We start from the raw sequence: 22,581 nt of genomic DNA on the forward strand, positions 1-22,581 counted from the left end.
TTTAATTATAACTCTTTCGTATTATTTTTCCCGATCTTTGAAATTCGTTGAAAGATTTTTGTAAAAATATTTTTCATGATGATTTTTCCATGGAGAACACAGACTCGAATCCACGAAAAATTAGACATTGCACGGTTTGCAATTTGATGAACACGCGTGTCACGTTGCGCGTATGCATCCACGTACGCGTCAGAAATATTTAAACGCACCTGCACTTTTGCTACGTGGAAATTCGTCGAGACGTTTTAATTCACCATCAAACACGATCGAGCACGATGGACACGCTAAACGATGGATTTTCGTTCTATGCGTCATCTGAAAGCGGAGTTATTCGGGAAGAAATCTTTTCAAGTTTCTTCTTTCGTTTCCTTTTTTTTAAATTTGTCTGGAGATTTTTATATTTTCTCTCGAGCTCGTTTTGTTACTCCACTGTGTCTCTTTATTTATTTTTTATTTAAAAGAAGAGATATATATATATATAAAGTTTAATTTAAATGCATATATTTATTTAGCAATATGCATCATGAATATTCGAGTATCTTTTTATGATGCTACTTTTCAATATATATATTTTTATATACTTCAAACAATTTTAAACATTATTCTTTTTCACTATTCATTTTTTTCTTAACACTTTAATTTTTTTTTTATATTCGTTAAATAAAATGTTTTTAACGCATTCAAAATTTGTTGTACAATTCGCTTTAGTTTAACGTAAGTTTTATACTTTGTTGAAAATTAGTTATACTTCTTCTTTTAATATCCATCGTAAAAAAAGATTTATAAAATTCAAATGTATATCTTTAAAATATATATTATTGTTATATCATATTTTATAAATTGTACTACACGACCAATATATTTTTCATCAGTCACAGCCACACAAATATCTTTTTCAAGTGAAAAGAAATAAAATATATTTCTAAAATCCAGATAAATCATCAAACTATTTTACCATGTTAATTTTTTAAAGAAAAGATACACATTTAAAGATTATTATTCGAATAAATTATTTACTCTTGCTGGAAAATCAATTTATTTCTTCCCCCTGTTGAACTTCCTATCCAACTTCTGACCAAATATTTCCTCTGTGTTATTTGCCTCTTCCTGTTTATACGTTTCTTCCTCAACAGTTAGTTTCTCTCTTATATATTTTCTTCTTTCTTTAACAGTTGTTTTCTCCTCCCCCCTAATAGTTTCCTCTCCCTACGAGATTTAACTCGATGTTTCGTACGCTTTTATTCCTGTTCTTTCCAAGTTTCCCGTTAAATCTTCTCTACTCTATTATCCTTTATTTCTCTAGTCTCCCACGTACCATCCTATTTAGACCTCCCCCTTCACCTTGACTTCCATCACGTTTCATATCTGAAGACATTTCTCGGCCATATTAAGTTTCCATCAGCTGTTGGGCGAACGTTCTTCCAGCAGTAAAATTTTCTCTCTCAAACAAGACAGATTAAGGCATATATTTCGACACGTGAGCATTTATTTCGAGTAGAAATATTTTTATTATTTCACGAGTATGAAATTGAAACTTTTTTAGAACAAAAATAATAATCTCTTTTATCCTGTGTTCTGGCTCGAATCAAGCAAATACATTGGAAAAACATTAAATACGATGCAATATAATTATATAACATCTGAATTGATATAATTCGATATGACGTGAAAATATGGCAGCCAACGTGTTAATAAATATTTTCATATTCATGATTTACGAATATGATAATCTGTTAATCTCTTAAATTTATCTGAAATATATTCATTTATAAAGAGTTACATGTATATATGTATGTATAAGAACTCTACTACTACTTCGTATAATTGTAACCTTGAAAGTAACCAGTTTAAAATGGTGCTTCGATTCGAAGCATGTACTAGTAACTAAATGGATATATTTCCATGTTAATCATATAAATGACATTCCAATGAAGAAAAAAAACTTTCCTTTTTCGTCGAGAGCTTTCTCTTTTGTTCCACAGAATTCGTGACAGTGCGATGAATTGATAAACATTGCACGTAAGAAAATGATTGGAAAATCAATTTTTCAAAAAAATCTTAACAAATGGAACATAAAGAAAGGTTACATCAAAGAATAAACAATTTCTGCACAAGTTAATTACATTAAAAAAAAAAAGATTATAATTTATAACACGAGAGCATCGAGAGTTTATTGAGAAAATTTTTTGGTCATGCGTGAGATGAATGCTAATTTCATGACGCAAAATTCAAATGAAGTTTGAAATACATATTATGATATATAAAAGGATAAATGCGGATATACGATCTATGAAAGGCACTTAATGACGCGGTATTTATTAGTTCAGTATTGTGTAGTTAAATTACTGGTATGACTTAATTAATTACATTCTTCGTGGCACAATGCAAAAATTAAATTTAAATAATTACAGTTGCGGTATTATACTTCACAGACAAACGAATTAATCGGTTATATCGATTAATTTTATCTAAAAAATTTTTTAACTAACTCTTTTTAACGATTTAACGATTAGAAAAATAGAAAAATATGAATATAATATCGAACGTTCTTCTTACAAAATTCTAAAATAAAATATTTATTTATCCCAATTCTTGGTAAACAAACGAGCAAGGAGATTAATAAAATTCTTCACGTACTATCGCGACAAAGAGAATACCGAAATTCGATCGATTTAATTTTGGGATGCTACACACGTATCCCACACTGCATTTTGCAATACTTTGTCCTTTGAAGTGTTACTATTGCTTCTCACGAAATCTTCCTACGATTGTGACACAGGTCTTATAAATACGCTGGTACCCTTGAAATGCAAATGAACGCAAAGAGAAGAAACCCTTTCGAAAGAAAACCTACCACTTGGAAAATTTTAATATTTTAATTTCCAAGCGATAAATGAATTTTTATAATCTTTATTTATCGTTTTCTTTTTCAGTCTACTTAACCTTCGAAATATAATATATAAATTGTAAAATATAAAAGTACTTCAGCAGATAGTACCTTTTTAAATTTTAATGTTTAGAGAGAATCGAATGGAAAATTAATTAGAGGTTAACTCGAGTTATGAATAAATAATATGTATCACGTGTGTGTCTAAATTTACCATTCGTGGGTTGATGTTCCCGATATCCAGGATTATTTATGGTTCCTGCACGTGGATCACCGACAACCCTAATCTTCGTTGGATCACCACCTCGTCGAGCATAAATACCCTCGTACACTGCAGTGATTAGCACACCAAAGTTCAAAGCGATGGCAGCCAACTGTAACAACAAGTTTCAAATCGTATCGGTAGTAGAAGTTTCAAAATTGATCGTTTATATTCGGTGAATTTGTCGGAAAAATTGTTCCTTAATTTTAAAAGTTTAAATTTTATTGTAAATAAAAAAATAAAAGAAAAAATGATGATGATGAGAGAGGAAAGATATAAAGGAAGATAGAATGGAGAATTTGGTTAAAACAGAATATTATATATAATTAATATTTGAGGGAATTTTCCAATGAATAAATTATACAATTTTTTGTTTAATGATTTGTTTCTTTATATTATATTAACAAAATTAAAACGAAACTTTCGATGAATGGTAAAAAAAATAAAACAATAAATACGTTGTGTAACAATTAATAATTATCATTTCTAAAGTTTGTTTAATGAAACATCAATTACGTATATTAATATTTAATCAAGAGGTATCATTATCGTGAATAATTGCTATATAATTAACGATTTTTCATCGGAAGAATAATTATAATTAATATCGTTCACGCTGAATTTTATTAAATTTCCTTTAAAAAAGAGACATCCTCCTTCAAAATAAATTTTTGATAAGATCATTCTCTAAAAAAAAAAAAATTATAATAATTTTTCTGTACGTGAATTATATAAAAATTAACCAATATTACAAAGATTATTAAAAATAGTAGAAACTGCAATTACGCAAAGAAGGATCAACTCCATTTCCATATCATTAATTAAATTAATTATCAGAGGCCAAGATATAACAACTCGGGCAACTAAGACAAGTTCCTCCGCGCAGTGGATGTCACCTTTCCTATTGTTTTTCAAATTCAACATTAAAACATTTATACAAAGCATTTTTTTCATTGTTCCTCCTCCATTGTTAAATAGCCCGTTTCCACGAAACCAGACGACTTTGTTGTCTTTTCTTGCGAAACACGATCCTCGATCGGCGAACGTGGAAAGGATGGAGGAGCGAGGAGAACGCGCGAGGAAAGACACGTCGAAAAGGTCGAAGGCGAAGAGGAATTTAATTAAGACGTACGAAAAAACATCGAGAAGCCATTGTTTCGACGCAATAATTAATTCACCGTTGTTTTTTTTTCTCCCGCAATGTCTGTTAACTACCGAGAGAGAGAGAGAGAGGAGAAGAAGAAGAAAAGAAGAAGAAGGAGAAGAAGAAAGAAAACAGGAAAACCAAATGAACAGGTTGGGTGACAATTTGATTAATATTTCCTCCATGGTCCCCACGCGCCATTGTAATTAAGGAGGATCGAATGAGAAAAGCTTTTGAGAGAAGCTTGGTTAAATGTTATATGCAAGAAAATAAGGGATGGATATTAAATACAGAGACATTCGTAAGATTTTCTAAGCTTTGTAAAATCACAAATATCATGATGAAATTGTATTTATTATTTTGTGCAAATTACGAATATTCGAAGTGGATTTATTTCTTTCGTGATAATTTTTTATATATGCATTGATGTATAAATAATTAATTTATCAAGAGAAAGCATTAAATTTTTGAAGACTTTATTCTTGACGTTTTTTAAACTCTATAAGCAAATTGTTAAGTGAAATAATTAATTGTTGATTTTAATTTTTATGTAGATTTACGAAAAGTATATGCAATTAATTTAGATATAAAAGTGATTTTGAATAAAATTCTTCTAATCGAATAAAAAATTGCATAATGAATTGCAGGTGAATGAAAAAATTCCATGTATTTAACGAGTTAAATTGAGGAAGAAGAAGAAGAAGAAATGTAATCAAAGAAAACAAATTACGCAGCTTTGCGTAAATGGTTTTACGTTGTAAAAAAAAAGTTTAAACGATTTTATTTTCCTTTCTTTTTTTTTTTTTTTTTACATATCCTGAAGCATTTCCTCTAAGATAAGAAAACTCGAAAGGAAAGTCTCATCTGTCTCTTTGTATTCCGGTTGCAATTGCTTCGCAATTGTTTGTCTTCTCTTTCGTCGAGTCCACGTTAATGGTAATTATTATTGACAAGAGAAAAAATACAATTTCATATTTCTCGCTCCAATCTTCGCTATAAAATATTTAAGTACAATTTTTCTTTTTTTTCCTTCGTTAATTAAAAATCATACAATATAGAAAATATACAAAAAAAAATATGGCAAGAATTATTTGTCATGAACTTTTGGGAAAAATTATTTGAAAAATTATGCTTGCATTTCAACAAGAACGATAGATTTCCATTCAATTATTCTTATTTTACAATATAAAAAAAAACCACATTATTTAAATCAAATAACATCTATATCAATTAATATAATTTTTCTATTGATATCGTGATAAATATATCTTATATCCCATAAGAAAAAATATATTTCATCTCAAACTCTGCAATTGTCAAATATACACGAAAAAAATGCATGAATGGAAAAATCCCCCATGATTCAACACTCTTACAAATCGCGATCGAGATTTTACCTTGCCCTGCTTTTGTTTGTTCATTTTATCCAGCTCGATCTCGTCCTTGGCCTCCCGTAGAAGGCTTCGCCTCTTCTTTTCCATCATCTTGGATTCCGCGTTATGGTATATCCACGTGGGCCAATTGTCACGTAACACGGATAAAGATGTATTTCACAAAATCTCCATATACCATTTTATACCCATGAATATATCGATTTCACATCCTTCGATATTTTTAGCTCTCAATTACTCTTTCCTTCTTCCTTCAATTCAACTTAAATCGTAATAATTCCTTTTTTGAATGAAATTTTAATAAATTCAACGTGAAGCTTTTTTATTTTAATTTTTGTTGAAACGAATCGATCAATACGATTAATTAAAATTATAAATGTTAAGATCTCTCTCGATCATTGAATTTTGTAATCGATAGATATCTCGTTTCGCTGGCCACATAGTCCAACTTTCTCTATGGAAACACAATTCGATTCTTACGAAACGTTCATTAAATTGTTTTCACAGTCCCTTTACGATGTGGCTTCTGCTCGAAGGAATAAAGACGATCTATTCGAATCTCACTTTTCCAAACAATTCAATCACCAATAAAATTCCAATGCCAATTAACAATTCACCTCACACTGTTCACTAATTGAAGATGTGTTACCAGACATTCCATTACATCTTATCCCATTTTAATTCGTCCGAAACTCAACGATGAAGAAGAAAAGGAAAAAAAAGAAGAAAGATCGATCGATAACAATCACTTAATTAAATTACGTATTAGAATATCATCTGGATCATGCACGATTGATTAATTGCAAAATAATCTCTATTAATTAGTAGAAATGATGAATGGAAAAAGGAGGAAAGGAGGACAGAAATCAATCGCGTGGTATGGTAAAAAGGCAAGAAAACGAGGACACGTTGCTAGCAAAACGATCCACGCCAAAACGTTCACTGAGGGTCCGCCAATGTCGTCTCATTGTTTTTAAAGTGTCCAACAGTCGTGGGTGCTCTGACACATACTAACTAAGTCCCTAAGGGGGGCTTAAGCGAGACACCTGCGAGCTGTTCCTGATCAGGTGGCCTTTAAGTATTTAATTCCTCGATCGTACGCCTATATTATTATTACCACGTTTACACTACTACGTATAATCGTAAATTTATATACGGAAGAACGATACCGAGATCGTTTCGAGATCGATCCGATCGATCGATCAATGGAAAATCGATGCGAGCCGATTTAATTGGATTCGAGAAAAATTATTGAATGGACAGTTGAATACGCGATATATGCAAATTTTAATTCAACGAGAATATAACGTGATGGATATTTAATTACATTACGTGGTTGGAAATCGAGATTATGTCACTTTTCGTGTTACGTAAGATCGTTAGAGGATATCGAGTTTTCGATCCTCGTCGTCTTGACAGATACTTCCGGTGATATACAAGAAACGTATCTAATTTTTCTTTGACGCAGAACTTTGTAATAAATTTTTGATTATTTTACACGTAGGAGAAGAATTGTTATCACAATTATTTGCTATCTTCCTTTCTTTTGATCGTAAAATTTATTAATTTTGGGGAAGAAGAAAAGATTTGAATGGTTAATTTTCGTTAATTCTCGTGAAACTTCTTTTCAAAGTATTCACGAATTAAACGAGACGTGAAGAGTTATGAGATGGAATGGAAAGAAACCAAGTTACCAATCTACATCTGTCATTCCATCAATTATTGATCAGTGTTGTAATAACTCGACTACGAGCAAAGAGAAACTCGTCACATTGGTTTACGATACAGTATCGTCATCGTCATCATCATCGTTATCGCTTGCGGTGTTCCAATAACCGCGAAATTCCTACATGTTGACACACCATCATCATGCAAATTCGTAACACGTTTCGTTTTACTGCTATTCTATCGCTCCAAAAGTATGATACAAAAATTGAATTTGGAAGGTTGTAATACTAAAGAAACGTGGTCAATATTCGAAAGTAATAAAACAAGAAAATCTTTATAACATCAAAATTAAGGGAAGATAAAGTTCATAAAGAATGTAAATAGTTTCAATAGTTTTTCTTTCATATACGAACTCTAAAAACTTCCCAATCTTTCGATTCTTTTGAAAGTTTCTTCTTAGGAGATCACTATTGTATTTAATTAAAATTATTTATTTTTAACCTCGTTATTACATCCTTCATATGTTGCCTAATTTTTTTTCAATTTTCATTCTACATAAACGTGAATAATATCGCAAATCACTTGAATATTAGAAAAAGGAAATTGTAGCATAAAGAAAATTGTTTCGAGCTATCTTAATTCAGCTTCTACGAGAAAACACCTCCATCGCGCTTATTTCTCAAGTGGCATCTGTTTGGAAAAAGCCACGACACCCGGTTCAATCTTCCTGTTACGTGTAACATCTGGCCTCGTGTAGTTTCGTCAGGAAAATGTCGCGATAAATCATGTTCACGTATACAAGACTAAGACTTAAAGTACCTCGTTAGATAAACCGGATGAAACGCGCAACGGTTTCACTTCCGCGAGAGAGGAGCAACAGGTTTCAATACGATTTCGATTATTTTCTCTCGTTTAATCGAGAAAAAATTTTATTCCATTGGAGAAACTGATCAATAGTAGGTTTGTTGATCTTGAAAAAAGGAAATCATGGACAAGTTTAATGAAAATTGGGCGGATGAGAATTTGTGCAATAAAGAATTGTTAAATTTTAAGTTAAGGATATTGAAGTAACATTATATTTTGGTTATTTTAATTTTAAAGATTTGTTTCATTTTTTTAAATTTCGTGAATTTAAGAAAGTAAGGTTTGGAGAGTATTCGTAACATTATGAAAATTGAAATGTTGGCGGAAATATATTGCAGTAGATGATGATTATATGGAAAAATAAATATGTAAAATATTTCTTTCCACAATTGAGTCATAAAAATATATCTTCCTAAAGATATATTCTTTGCTTTAAGTGGAGATGAAATTTTTCAATCTATCCTCGTTATATATTAAGTTTTTCATAAAATATGTAACGTGATGACAATAATATAAAACATCTATTATTCTTTCCTGCATCTTTACTTTACTGTTCGTATAAAGGAAATTCGGAGACCAATGGAAAATGGAGAATTGTAACTTCGTTACCAAAGGTCGATAGAATTTAAATGAGAAATGGAGATTAAAATTAACTAATTTGACCAAGATTTTGTGGAGAAATGGTGAGAATTTGTAATGAAATAGAAAAGCACGTGAATTAGAGGTATTCCGGATCGAAGTTGATTGAGATTTTCCATGATGGAAAAGTAAGTTGGAACGGAACACTGCGCATTTATACACAGGAAAGTGATTAGATTGATAAGTGTAAAAAGATTCATAGCAAATACTGGTTTAAAACCTGAACAACTCGACGTAAAAGTATTTATCTTGTACTCGGAATAATAAATTGGGGAAGAAGCATAAGTGCTTCCTTGAAAGATTTCTTTATTTATTTCTTATTTTTTTTTCTTCCATGTAAATTTATAATTACGACACTTCATATTTTTCAACGCTCTAAACTGGTTAGATAGATTAAACACTGAAACTTTGAAGTACCATTTACGCGCTTACCTGCATATAAAACGCTTCTCCCCTCGTGACAACGAAGCTGCTGGCTCTGTCATCGGTCTGTAAAGCGAACAGACTCGCCGCCACGATCGCCAACGAAGCTGGAAAACAACGAAAATCCAATACTTTACATTTTTTTTATTTTCCTCGACGATGAGATATCGTCTCTTAACTTGATTTAAAGATCAAGAGAAAAAAGATATTTCCATTTCTTAATCGAAAACAAATATTAGAAGGAACAAATGATAGTAAGCGTGTTTTTTTTTTTTTCAATTTATGCTTTTCCCGAGAGAGTAACGCTAAGAAATTCATTCATTGAATGCGGTCGACTGCACGATCTATGAGTTTAGCGCGTATCACTTTACGGCAACAAGATCCACCGCGGATATTCGATTCTTCGTCTAAGGGTAAGTAGGCCAGTAAGTAGACAAGTGACTAGTAATCCTACCGTGGTTGGCCTGTTGCAAAACTTTCCGACTGTGTCCTCATGCAAAACGACTTCTCCGCCTGAATTACGCTTGACAATTCTCACGTGATTCCTAGCTTCACGAGCTAGCATTAACGCAATTTTGTTAAAGTTTTTTCGAGCGTTAATTATTGTTGTAATGAAAAAAAAAAAAGGACGAAATGAACGATGTGTGAATATAATTTAATTTGTCCTCGAATTGTATAGTTTGTTTCTATTCTATAATTTTTTTTCAACACTATTTATTTAAAATTATTTTTGTATCGAATATTTTCTCGTTTATTCATATCCAATATTATATCACAAATGGATAATATTCATTTGCTTTGTTTGTTTTCAAATAATCCTCCTTCCCAATAGTTTACTCCAATTAACAATTATTTTATTGAAAGGTTAAACGAGTTTTCTATAATAATGTGCACGTATATAAAATAATTTTATGTTCAACAATCCGATTATCACATTAATGATCGATGGTTAATTAAAGAGAATTTCAAGTTAATCACGATTATATATCGTAGGGATATAAATTAATTCTGTGCCACTTTAACGAAAATCAAATTTTATTCGTGGATTACGAATCATCTTCATTTTATTCAATTAAAAATGTACTTTTGTTGTTGAATTGAACTTTGTGTTAAATTCAAGATTCCAATAATTTAAAATATAAAGGTAATGATTTAAAGGCTTAAAGAATTAATTCATATCCTCAATTTTATGTAAATTTAAGATTGAATAATTCAAACGAGCTAAAAAGAAGAAAAATTTAGATCTGTCTAAATATCAAAGGGATGAATCTAAATGTAAAATCTACATTTCCCATTTCTAACGTAACTCAACATTACTTACTAACAATAATTTTAAAAATTTCAACCAAAAAGGATTAAAGATACAGGGTGTTAATATATTCCTAATCCACATAATTTATTTCAAAGATCAAAGTTTGTTCAACTTCTGTTTAACTTAATAGACGATCCTCAACCAATAATATCTCTATTTATGTTTCAGCTTACTGGAATCATTGAATCAAGGATTGTCTTTAAAAGTATATATCAACATCCTGTTGATCTATAATCCTCCTGATACAATGACAAAGGATGGATAATACATTAATCAAATGTTTGTAAAAGGACTGGCATTAATTTTGGATAAATACTCACTGGCCAATGTGGCGAGTGCCACTTTCCCTATCAAAGCGGTGCTGTACGAGATAATAACTCGCTTTGCCGAGGAGGCCATCGCAAGTTGTAGCACGGCAAGACCCACCAGGATGGCCAAAAGGGCGGAGGCGGTCGCAGCAGCTAATCCTGCCACCCACACAGCCACTAAAAGAGAAGGAAACCTTTCACGTTTGCCTCGTCATATTAACCACGATCGATTCTTGCTTTGATAAAAAACCCTTACTGGATAAAGGTTATTTCTTCAAGAATCTAATGCTCTTTTCTTTTTTCCTTTTTGCGCATAATTAATTATAGATATTTTTTAAAATTACGTATTAATTCGTGAAAGAGGATTTTTATAATAAAATGAAGAATCAAGAGAATTAAGAATGTCGAGGTATTTATTTCGATTTAATGAGATATAATATTTCAATGACTCTTCCAAAAAATGGTAATTAGCTATTAATCTTTGAAAATTTTGCTCTAAATAATTGTTCTTTTTTTAACGAAGCTTCCAAGAAACGAGGAAAGAGAATTTTAATTGTAAAACGTTACACGCGCATTAATTATTTTTGAAGGAATTTTAATCACGAACGTACGTGACGAAATTTAAAATGAACTCACACACTGGTTGAAACCTGGAAACCCCTTGGCCGCATCTTTCTCTACCGTATAACAGAAGTTTGCACTGCCTCCACGGACCAAAGTATCCCTTCTCGGCTGCCGAACCAGCTGAAATAAAAGATGTAATAATAAGTTGTAGAATTTTAATACCAAATAATTGCCAGTAAATACATTAGTGTAATTTTATCGAAACATTTACGATAAAGAAAAAATGACTTGCGCTGTTATATTAAGTTAACGAAAAAAAAAGTTTCACCTAAAAAAAAATCTAAATTCCAGCCAACGACTATCCCACGCACGCATTTTTCGTATAACGTATACCAACACCCACGCGTTCTCTTTTCTATCGTACAACTTCTTTCTTCCAAACCGGGCAAAATGAAACATTTCCAGGTCGCGTCAGTCACAGTCTCCCTAAGATATTGGGTGACCGTATTATATCTTCTTTTCACCCCTTAATCTCTGATACTCGCCACTCTTTCGCGCATCCCTGATCCTTCAAATTTTATTTTTTATCGCGTACAAAATATACTTGCAAAGATATTTATAAAGAATCGATAGAATCAATTTACTTTCAAATTATTTTATATTATTTTAAAAGGAACGAAATAAATTCTAACTTCAAGAAAAATAATTATAATTTCCATCAAGAAGAATTCACACGTTATTCATATCCATTTGAAAGAAATATCTGAAATTATTAACAGAAGAAACTTGAATTCTAAATAAAAAATCAGTAAAGTCGCATTCGTACAAACAGGAAGGTGGAAAATATCGGGAGGATAATAAATCATTGTTCAAAAAATCTCCAGTATTACACTTGGCCACGACAAATTTTCGGCTCGATAAATCTTTTTACCGTATTAAACAGCCTATATCGGCACGCGACCACGAGGTGAGGGGGGGAAAAAAAAGGAAATATCGCAATATTTGTTGGTGGGCGAATTTCGAAACGTTGCACGATATTTCACGCGACGAGACGTGGCGGTATTATTACTTGGTTGCAAATGGGCGTTGGAATTTTAAAAATTGACAAAAGGCAGATTGAACGAGGAAAACAAATGGATAAATTCGTTGGTCGCAATCCATCTCTGCTGAATATTTCATGAAGATTTTTTTATGAGTATTGGATGAATCGTTGTACGTGATATCTTATAAATATCATTAAAATAATTCGATTTATTTTGGCCTCTGATGTTAAGAACATTTGCTCGAAATAAGAGTTTCTAAAATGATGAATGTGACGCAGCATTATATAGCATTAAATAGAAAATGGGGCTTAACAATAGGGAATCTGCTTTCCCTTAATTTTATATTATTCTATTCATGCGTTGTACATTATTGAAGTCGCTGACTCTGTTAATAGACAATCGAGGATCGCTAATAATTCTCTGTCTCAGTTCTCAAGACACGGTAACATCAATCTTGGGAAGAAAAGATAGGAAACTTTCTCTTCATCCAGAAATCTTATTAAATATATCATTCAAACAAATCATTCGTATAATAATAAAAGTAGTACATTATCGCATCTAGGATCGATTACAAAGTAATTAAATTTAATTGATTAATTTTCCAACGATTAAATTTAACAGACGAATCTTAATTTCAGCAAATTGATAAATAATAATATAAAACATATACTTTTACATTTATTTTTCTCCCCTTTTGTGAAAGCACGTACAGATTCTAACGAGGATCACGCACTCCAAACGAGGAGTACAATATTCAATTTATCCATTCTTTCGCGAAATCAAAAAAAAAGGTCTCATAAAAATCGATCGTCGCTATTATCCAATTCTTTTCATACAGGGAAAGAAAAGAATAAAAATATAATCAGAAGAATATCTCTGAAGTATCATCTAATTTTCGAATTAGAAGAAGAAAAAAATCGAAATTCTAAATCGATAAATTAAAGAGAAGAGAAAAGGAAAAATTAGATCGATAGTTGAATTCGTGGAAGAAAAAAGAAAAGATTCGATACGGTTGACGCGGCCTAAATTCCTTTCGAAAATCGCGAGCTCGTCAAGGAGCGCGAACAGAAATGCAATTTGTCACGGCATTGTGGATCACGGCGAGCGTGTTCGCGTACAACGCGTGAAAAATCGAGTAACTGGGGCAAGAAACGTTGAACACGCGCCGGTTTGTCACTCGCATTAATGTTCTTTCCGCATCGATGTTCTTCGAGAAGTTGACCATTCGAATCGATCGGTCACCGTCTTAAACAACAATTTCTCGATTGATTAATCGATAATCGGCCGATTAATAATAATTTCTTCCGCATTTTGAGGGAAAATATTTTTTTATCTCTCTGAAAAAACATTTATAGAAAACGCGCATGGAATTTTTAGAAGCAAAATTCTCGATTCTACTGCACATAAATATAGTTTATTAGTTTAATAAAAACATATTGTTTCGCGTTTATGATATATTTCGTTATGAAACGAATTTAATATTTAACATTTTGTTAATCACGAACTGTGAGTAACGAGGTGTGATGCTGTATTATTAAATAACTAACAACTCGAGAAAAAAACAGTAAACGAAGAAATTCAAGGGCAACGATGCAATTTACGCTGTAGGAAAATTAGTTACCATTATAATTACACCGATTTACGATTATTGTTGCACAGTTTATTCGACAACAATAACGTACACATCGTAAGTAATATGATATATCGACTTTATTCGTGTTTATATAACTATGATATTATATACGATTTAAAAAATTATTCAAGCATAAAATAATGCCATTAAAATATTATTTATCATCATTGATGATAATTTCGAATAACATCTGTTAAATTATATATATACATATAAAAATAATGATTCGATGAATTTTATTCGATCGTAGTAATTATTTATTTAAAAGTTTATTTGCGTTTTATTACAATGTACGATTATTCAATGGAATGAATTTTAAGGTTTAGTACGAGCATTAACTAATTTCCAATTTTAAGCTTCGAGTGAATTACACGGTTTGAATTGTGGCAGGCTTTTGGCAGCGCTGTCTATTAGAAATTTTATCCCAACGTTTACAAGCAACATTGTAACTAGGCTTTATTAGAGATGTCGCTCAGCTGTAATCATTATCTATGCGTCATTCGATCTTTGATTTGCAACAAAACGATATCAATTGAGATAAAATTCCAAAACGAATACACCGCGGGGAAATTTCAAACATCGTGTACGATAAATTTTCGATAACCCTTGAATCATTCGATTATTTATGACTCAGATGGCATATCGAAGACGATCGAAGAATCAACAGCAACGTACAGCGTACGTACAACGATTGTCATTTATCGATCTTTGCAAATCGAAAGCAATACGACAATACGCTTATTTACTTTCTTGGGAAGATTGAAAATGATATTTGATTCAACGATCGTGTTAAGTTTCGAGAAACAAAGAATCGAAAAGAAAAATTAAAAGTTATCGATTTATCGCGCTTCGAAAGGAAAGTTTCTTGTTAATTAAACGTTTATCCTAATTCGATGGAAATTATATGGGATCCCAGGGGTGAAAGGTCGATCACGAGTTGTCCGAGTAGCAAGTTGTCATTTCCTACAGTCTCCAGAGATCGAGGTTATCGTTCATGTATGAATTCTTCCAATTTGTAACCGTTAACTTATTAAGCATGAAATACGTGCAAATCATCGATATTCTGTTGGAGATTCCAATAAGATTTATTTAGAGAGATTATTATTAACACGATATTATAAAATTTTGATTTCTAATTTATTTAGAGCCATTAATCTGCTAGCTTTTACGAACGCGTGTAATACTGAAATTTTTTTTAAATAATTTATACACAGCTTTCTTAAATTTTATCATTCGTCCCATTTCTCCTTTGAATCTAAAATGTAACACCTCGTTTATTCCATAAAGAATCTCCATTGAAATCAACTAATTATCACTCTCTCTCTCTCTCTCCCTCCTAACTTGTGGATCAAACGAATCAAGTTGAATAAATATCAATTAAATACACGAGATCCGATCTTACAAAATCCCTCTATTTTTCAAACACATTTAATTAATATAATAATAACTATTAATTATCCATTCCGTATTTCGTGTCTTTTCAATATATGTTACTTAGAATTAATTTCTAACGAGAATTATAAATATTTTCTCAATAGTGTCTCCCATAAAAGTGTATTCGTGAAATCAATGCTCGCTGTTGAATTCGTTTTAATTCCCACATTCGTACGTGGAACAAAAACCGTGGGTCGATTAATTGTAACGCTATTGTCGAGCCTCGTTTCCGAACCGACATACTTGCAAACTCGCCGATTTCACCATGTAAAAATTCATACGATTCCTTCTATACGCGTATCGTGATACTTAGAACGAGAGATATTCGTTCGAACATTAAATCGTCTTGAAAATGGGAAAATTATATCGTTATAGGTATGACAATTTTTTCTTTTTATCTATTATCTTATTTAAAGAAAGTCAAAAAGTGGAATAATTTAACGTAACGTTGCTTTTTTAATAAATGTTTGAACACGTGCTGAACGTATTTCCATCTGTTTGATTTTATATTTCATTTAGAAAGATATGAAATTTAATATAATCTAAAACAAGGAATATTTTTCTGACCATCGCATCAAATTTCAAGAAAATAAACATTTATCTCTGTTACAAATGTTATGTAATATTAATCATAATTTTTCAATTAATGATACATTTCTAAAAATTATTTTTCTAATATCTTGAACTCCATCTTTCCAATTTAACTATATTCCATACCATAAATGGAAATTAGGACAGAAAATTAAACGTATTTCCTCTTTGAATTATCACACTAAATTTAATGCTAATAAAAAAAAAAAAAAAACTCTCGAAAGGATTAATAAAAACTGGTCAACTTTCCTTCGCGCCAAGCTCCGAATCCTCGCAGCAATCGTGCAAAGGAACGATAATTAAAAAATAGAAATTATGACACGAGCGGCGCGTGACGTCCATTTCTAGCCAAGTTTCTCTGACATTCTCTCGAGGCAATCGAGGTTTGACGATTAGAAACGGTTGGCGATTGGAAAAGCATAGGGAGTCGTTAAAGCGAACAGGCGATTATTATTATTAGATTAGCACGGTTGCAGAACAAACGTGAACCCACGCAACAATCCCCTTTTGACGAGTTTTCGAGAACGAGATCACGTTGAAAAATAATTAGAGGCGGTGTTTCGTTTCGTGGGCATCCGTTGGAAAATAGCGTTGCGTGGTTAGAGCCGATGTACATGTAATTAATATTTAATTCCTGAAATATAAATCGATTGATTCTGAATTATCGTGGTTCAAAAAATATTCTTTTCCTCGTCGTGATTTTTTTTACAACCGAATCGAAAACGATTTATCGAATCTTTTCCATATCTTTTTCTTGTTCGATCGAAAGGAAATCGGTATACTTTTTACACCGCAAAGAAATTCGAAGATTTCCTTTCTTTTGTGACATTTACATACACTTCATATTTATCTTGATTGTCGTAGGATTATTCAATTTTGTAAGAATAGCAGAGAAGATTACAATTTCCAACATCCGATTTATTATATTATAAAATTTACAGTTTCCATCCGTGAAACAACGTTTTATTTTGCACGGGAACATTGCAACCATCCACTGGCGATTTTTATCGTCAAAGCAAAAGCCAAATAAAATGGCCGTTTATTTATGTAGTCGCATAAACGTGCTTTATTGACCGTAACCGAATGTTATAGCGGAACACGCTTTCAATATACATATGCCTTCGTTGTTTTTCCCTTTTTCCTTTTTTTCTTTTTCTTTTCCTTTTTTCTCTTCTTCTTTCTTTTATTTTCCTATTTTTCGTTTCACCAAATTCAATACCATGATCCTGGTGAAAATTGCCACGTCGAATCCTCACGTTTCGCTGATACAAATGTTTCAATATTGGAAACGTTGAATAATCAAAATACAAAATTAGAGTATTATAATATATTCTTGCTTATACATTGTGCAAGAAATGTTTTATTAATGTTTGAGATGTCGATCATATTTATGAAGTAAACGAATTGTTTTCCAAGTTTTCCAGGATTACCTGAAATATTAACAATGTTAGAAAAATATTTTTATTACAAAAGAAAATTATTACGAAATTATCGTTTATAGATGCTGGATTTCTATTAAAGGAAATTTAAGATAAATCATAGCTTTTCTCCTAAAAAGATTAGAAATTTTTTAAAATTCTTATGGAAGTTGATAATTCTTAGATTCTTGATCCTTTCATATTAGAATATTCTGAATCGAATATATTTAATGACTTATGGATTTCGTTTCGTTTTCAATTAAAATTATGCAGATAGATTTTTAATAAAGAACACACTCTTTGATTTCTCTGCAACTATTCGACCTTCTTCCAGCTATTTCTACTTCCCTATATTTCAACTTTGAAAAAATTGAAAACCCAGATATTCAAATACAGCATCAGATTCGATAATTGCTAAATTTAGAAAACGTTTGATTATTATTCATAACTTTTCAACTCTTGAAAAATCTTCTTCAATCTTCAATCTTAAAGTCTCAAGTTTATTTTTTCTTTTATTTATAAAACCAATCTCTATCGAGCTTGAACGCATCGTCTGAAAGGCAGGATTTTTAAGAGTTGCCCGCGTCTCGAGATCAACACAGAGATTACGTTTATTAAAACCAGCGCAAAATTACACGTGTGCGCACACACGTACACGTCGAATAAACTCTCGACCATGCGTGGCTATTACGCAATGCGTATTTGTAGCGGGGTGCATCAACGATGCTATTAATAATGAATCCAATGGCAAAGCTCTAAACGTGAGGTTGACCTTCGTCCTTAAGGCGAGAGTAACCATTCCGATGTTTTGTTCATTTTATACAGAAGCATCCGGACGACGCCATGTTTTACCGCGTGCAAGTCTAATGAATAAAAAATCCAATTAACGATGGCCGTAGTTGCGCCATTCACGGTAATTGCGTTCGTTCGGAAGAGAGAGAGAAAGATTCATAATGTCACGGCATCACGCCACATTTACGCCGAAAAAATCTTCCTCTTTGAATTTCGCGCGTGAAGAGAGTCGAGCATGTGCAATTTGATTATTCTTGTCGATTCTTGATTACAAAAAATGTAAACACGAGATGATTCTTTAAATTAGATTATAATAACGGATAGGAAATTCATATTGTAATTTTTTTTAACTAGAGATAGAAAAAAAAATATGTTATTTTACAATACGTATCTCTGTTCATATTTTCGTAACGTCACTTTAATTATAATCATTTATATGTAAAATAGATACTGCAGGTAATTCCAGTATTAAAATTGATTTGACGCGCGTTTTATTATTGTGTGTGTAATAAAATAAATTTTAAATTACATTAAAACGCGAGTGTTAAAAAAAAAAAATAAAAGTGTTGGAAAAAATATATATATATATATTTTCAATTCTAAATTACGAAACCTAAAGTTGTATTATTGAAAGAATTTTTCTTCATCTATAATTATTCCATTATTTCAAAATAAATATATCGCTTTTCCCCTTCCATATCGCGAAAAAAAACGCAAATGACACAATGTTCAACGCGAAATTCAATTATTCTCGACGACAGGTTTATCGAGAAAATCTCCAGCCCCGCCACGAAATTCCATTTTCTTCCAAATCTGTTCCCGCGGATCGTACATAAAATCGATGAAATCTAGAGAAGAAGAGGAGGAAGAAAAAGAAGAACACAGAATACTTTCACGAGACAGATTCCAACCGAGAGATATACGAGCGATCCTATTATAACACGACACCTATCGGGATAAGCCCGATCGATCTTTCGCGGTCGCGTGGTATTATGCGATCGAGGGATATGCGATTCGCATAGAGGTGGATCACCGCGTAAATTCGCAACACGACACGCGATTAATGCGAAAATCGGTCCCACGACGATTCATCTCTCCATCGATTATCGAGCCGTGACCGTTCCGTGCATTCACGAGCCGATCCCACGCGGAGAAAAATGATTCCTCTCCTCGCTTCTCCAATGTCGCGCTCGTTTCGAGGCATCCAAGAGGTATGACGGCTTTTGACCGCCAACTATGAGATAACGATCAAGGTATCGAATATCTTCCTTCCACATTTTCTCAATAAAACTCCGCGATGAAACGTTGATGATTTTGTTTGAATATCACAAGATTGTACGAAAATGGTTTAATACGTTGAGGAGGAAGATTTTTCGAGGGTAATAGATAATATTTATTAGAAGAAAATTCATTAAAGATGTAAGTAACGAACGAATGATTTTGGATAAAAAAGAAATCAAGTTTATCCGTGGGATGGAAGATTAAATTTGAAAAAGAAATTTTTAATTTTTATTGAATTAAAAAGAATAAATTTGTATCGTATTGGATAAGCATTTTTTTCAGATTTGTTTAAAAAACCAAGAATGATAAAAATTTATGAGAAATTAAGATAAATTCTTTTTTTTTTTTTATACACGGTTCGCGTTAATCACACAAAGATACATCTTCTTCTGTGTTATCTTTTTAACCGCCAGTCACGTAAAAGCTTCTCCCATGGGTAAACATATTCATTTTTTTTCGCGGCATATATTTTATACACTGTGTACACAAAGATGAATTGTTCACGTTCAGACCTAATATTTTTATTGTTTTTTTTTAAGCTTTTGATATATCTGGAAAGATTCCGTCATATTTATCGGTGTCTCCACCATGTTATGTGACATAATATATCCAGTCAAATATTTAACGTGTCTTTTTCGAGTAAAAATATAGATTCAAAAATTTTACTTAATTTCAATTTACCAACAAAATATTAATATGTAATAATAACAATTTTTTAAAGCCTCATCCTGAATCGAAAATTTAACAATAAAAAGTAATAAAAAGAAAAACAAACTCAACGAGCACAGTTTGTAATTAATGATCACCTGGGCGAAATGAAAGGTTGGTGACCCAGTAACGATGATCGTGGCAAAAATTAGCCACAGCAATGCAACTTTCACTGTTAACACAATACCTTAGCCGAGGCCATCTAATAAGAGCGAGATGAATATTCAGGTCTCCTCTCCTGCTCGTTAGAATTCCTCTCGTAAACTATGTCTAATTGATGATAAACGCAAAAGCGCTCATCACGAGTCATTTCTTATTTGTTGCATAATTTATCACACTTTTATTAATGCATCGATGAAAAGAGAAACAAGAAACCATGATTTGTAAAATTTTCATTTCAGTCAAAGTATTATAAAATTAATGTTTTTGGTTTTGAAATTCGCACATCGATAGCTAGAATATCAAAAAGAGGGAGAATGATGGGAAAAAATACAGATACTTCGTCAAAACCACGAAATTTTCCATCTATGTCAGCTTGAATCGGAACCACCGTGAAATATAACGTTAATATTTGCGCCTGTTGACATTTCTATCGATCGAATGGTGCAATCTCGCGTTCCACAATATTGTTCGTCCACAATAGCCTCGTACCACGTTGCAACATGCATTTACAAACATTTGCAAATGTATAAATAATAATTATTGGGAACGTTTCCGTCCCCCTTTCGGTTGCGAATTCACGCCTTTGTGGATTTATTGCATAATCATTCGTATTAGATAACACAATGTTTCGCGACAGGAATCTTTTAAAGGCTTATATTTTATTATCGTTGAATTTTATTTCATAAAAAAAATATATTCCAAGAAAATTAGTGAAACGACTCAAGTATTCGATACAAATCCAAGGAACGAGAAAAATTTCACAAAAGTGAGAGTAACAATTTATTATCTTCCTATCCTGCTACGCAATTGATAAAAGAAAAGTAAAGGTAAAATTAGTAGCAATTAAAAATTCTTTTGAATCTCAAAGAATTTAATTATCTTATTCCAAATAACAGAGATAGTTTAATAAATCGAAAGAGCGCGGAAAATTTCGCTTTGGAATATGCAGAAATTCGCAAAGTAATCACATTTCGAAGCGATAATGATGATCATTTGCGAGACGGAAAAAGAGAAGAAAAATGATGACAAAGAGCACGGAGGGAGCCGAGCGAAATAATTCTCCCTTCTTCTCCCTGTCGAACGTGAAATTGTAGACTCGCGGAATTTATTTCCTTCATTGTTCAATCTCCCCGAGGAAATGAGAATTTTCCTCGAGGAAAATGATAAACCTTCCGAGGCCCGAGTTCTCTAGGACGAGTTTCAAATCTTCCTCGACACGATGATACCCGTTAAACGACGACGTTTTTATGGCGGCCGTTTAAAGACAAAACAGGATGATGAAGATTGTCGTAATGTCGCATTATCTTGCTCGTGAGAAACTAACCGTTTCCGCCTTCTCTCACTTTTATTTCATCGAATCGCGTGCACCGTAATTGCGTTAATTCGATTTACATTTCCGTTTCAAATTAATCTGAACGAGATGATGTCTCGAGAAACCGAACCGAGGAAGAAAGAAGGACTGTCGCTACTTTAGAAGCCAAAGCTTTCGATATAATTTTCTCACTGATAAAATTTCGATTATCGAACGAAACATCGAGATAAATAAAAATATCATCTCGTCGCTTGACGATAAAATTGTTCAATTAAGACTCTATTTTATCCGATAGATTCTCATCGAATTTCTTTATATATGTCCCAATATCCGTCCCTTTTGTATTTTATTTTGCTTGACGCCAAGTAAAATAGAAATTAAATAACTTTGAAATACAGCATCCGACGAAGAAATATTCTCCGCCATTGCAGAGATTAAAACAAGTGCGTTAAACTAGCTCTCATTCGAAGCAAAGCTACGAATGCAATTTCATTCTCCTTCCACTTGTACAAAGTTAATACCCCTTATCTTATCATCGGATAAAATGGAATTGTAAGTACATTCCGATAAAAAAAACATGTATTTCAAACAGTGTAGTTTCAACGTGGATAGGATACGTAAGGTAATTATTAAGCACTTGGATCTGCCAGGTTTTCCGCCTTTTCTTTTCTTTTCTTTTTCACAGAAGCAGAATAATGTAAATTTGATCGAGGCTCGTAAAAAAACGTTCGTTATCGCGCCGCGT

General features: G+C 32.0%; 1 protein-coding gene across 1 annotated transcript in view; it reads right to left on the bottom strand.

Annotated features, from left to right (window-relative positions):
* The window catches only part of LOC725625, a 46,316-nt gene that overhangs the window by 5,169 nt on the left and 18,566 nt on the right, over window positions 1–22,581 (bottom strand). Inside the window, exons 2-5 of the mRNA XM_001121453.5 lie at window positions 11,535–11,642; window positions 10,911–11,075; window positions 9,288–9,385; window positions 3,102–3,261 (exon numbers count right to left, since the gene is read on the bottom strand). Of these exons, the coding sequence (XP_001121453.1) occupies window positions 3,102–3,261; window positions 9,288–9,385; window positions 10,911–11,075; window positions 11,535–11,642 (531 nt within the window). The remainder of the gene's footprint in view (window positions 1–3,101; window positions 3,262–9,287; window positions 9,386–10,910; window positions 11,076–11,534; window positions 11,643–22,581) is intronic.

The sequence above is a fragment of the Apis mellifera genome, linkage group LG2 (genome assembly GCF_003254395.2).
Source record: "Apis mellifera strain DH4 linkage group LG2, Amel_HAv3.1, whole genome shotgun sequence".
NCBI classification, from domain to species: Eukaryota; Metazoa; Arthropoda; class Insecta; order Hymenoptera; family Apidae; genus Apis; species Apis mellifera.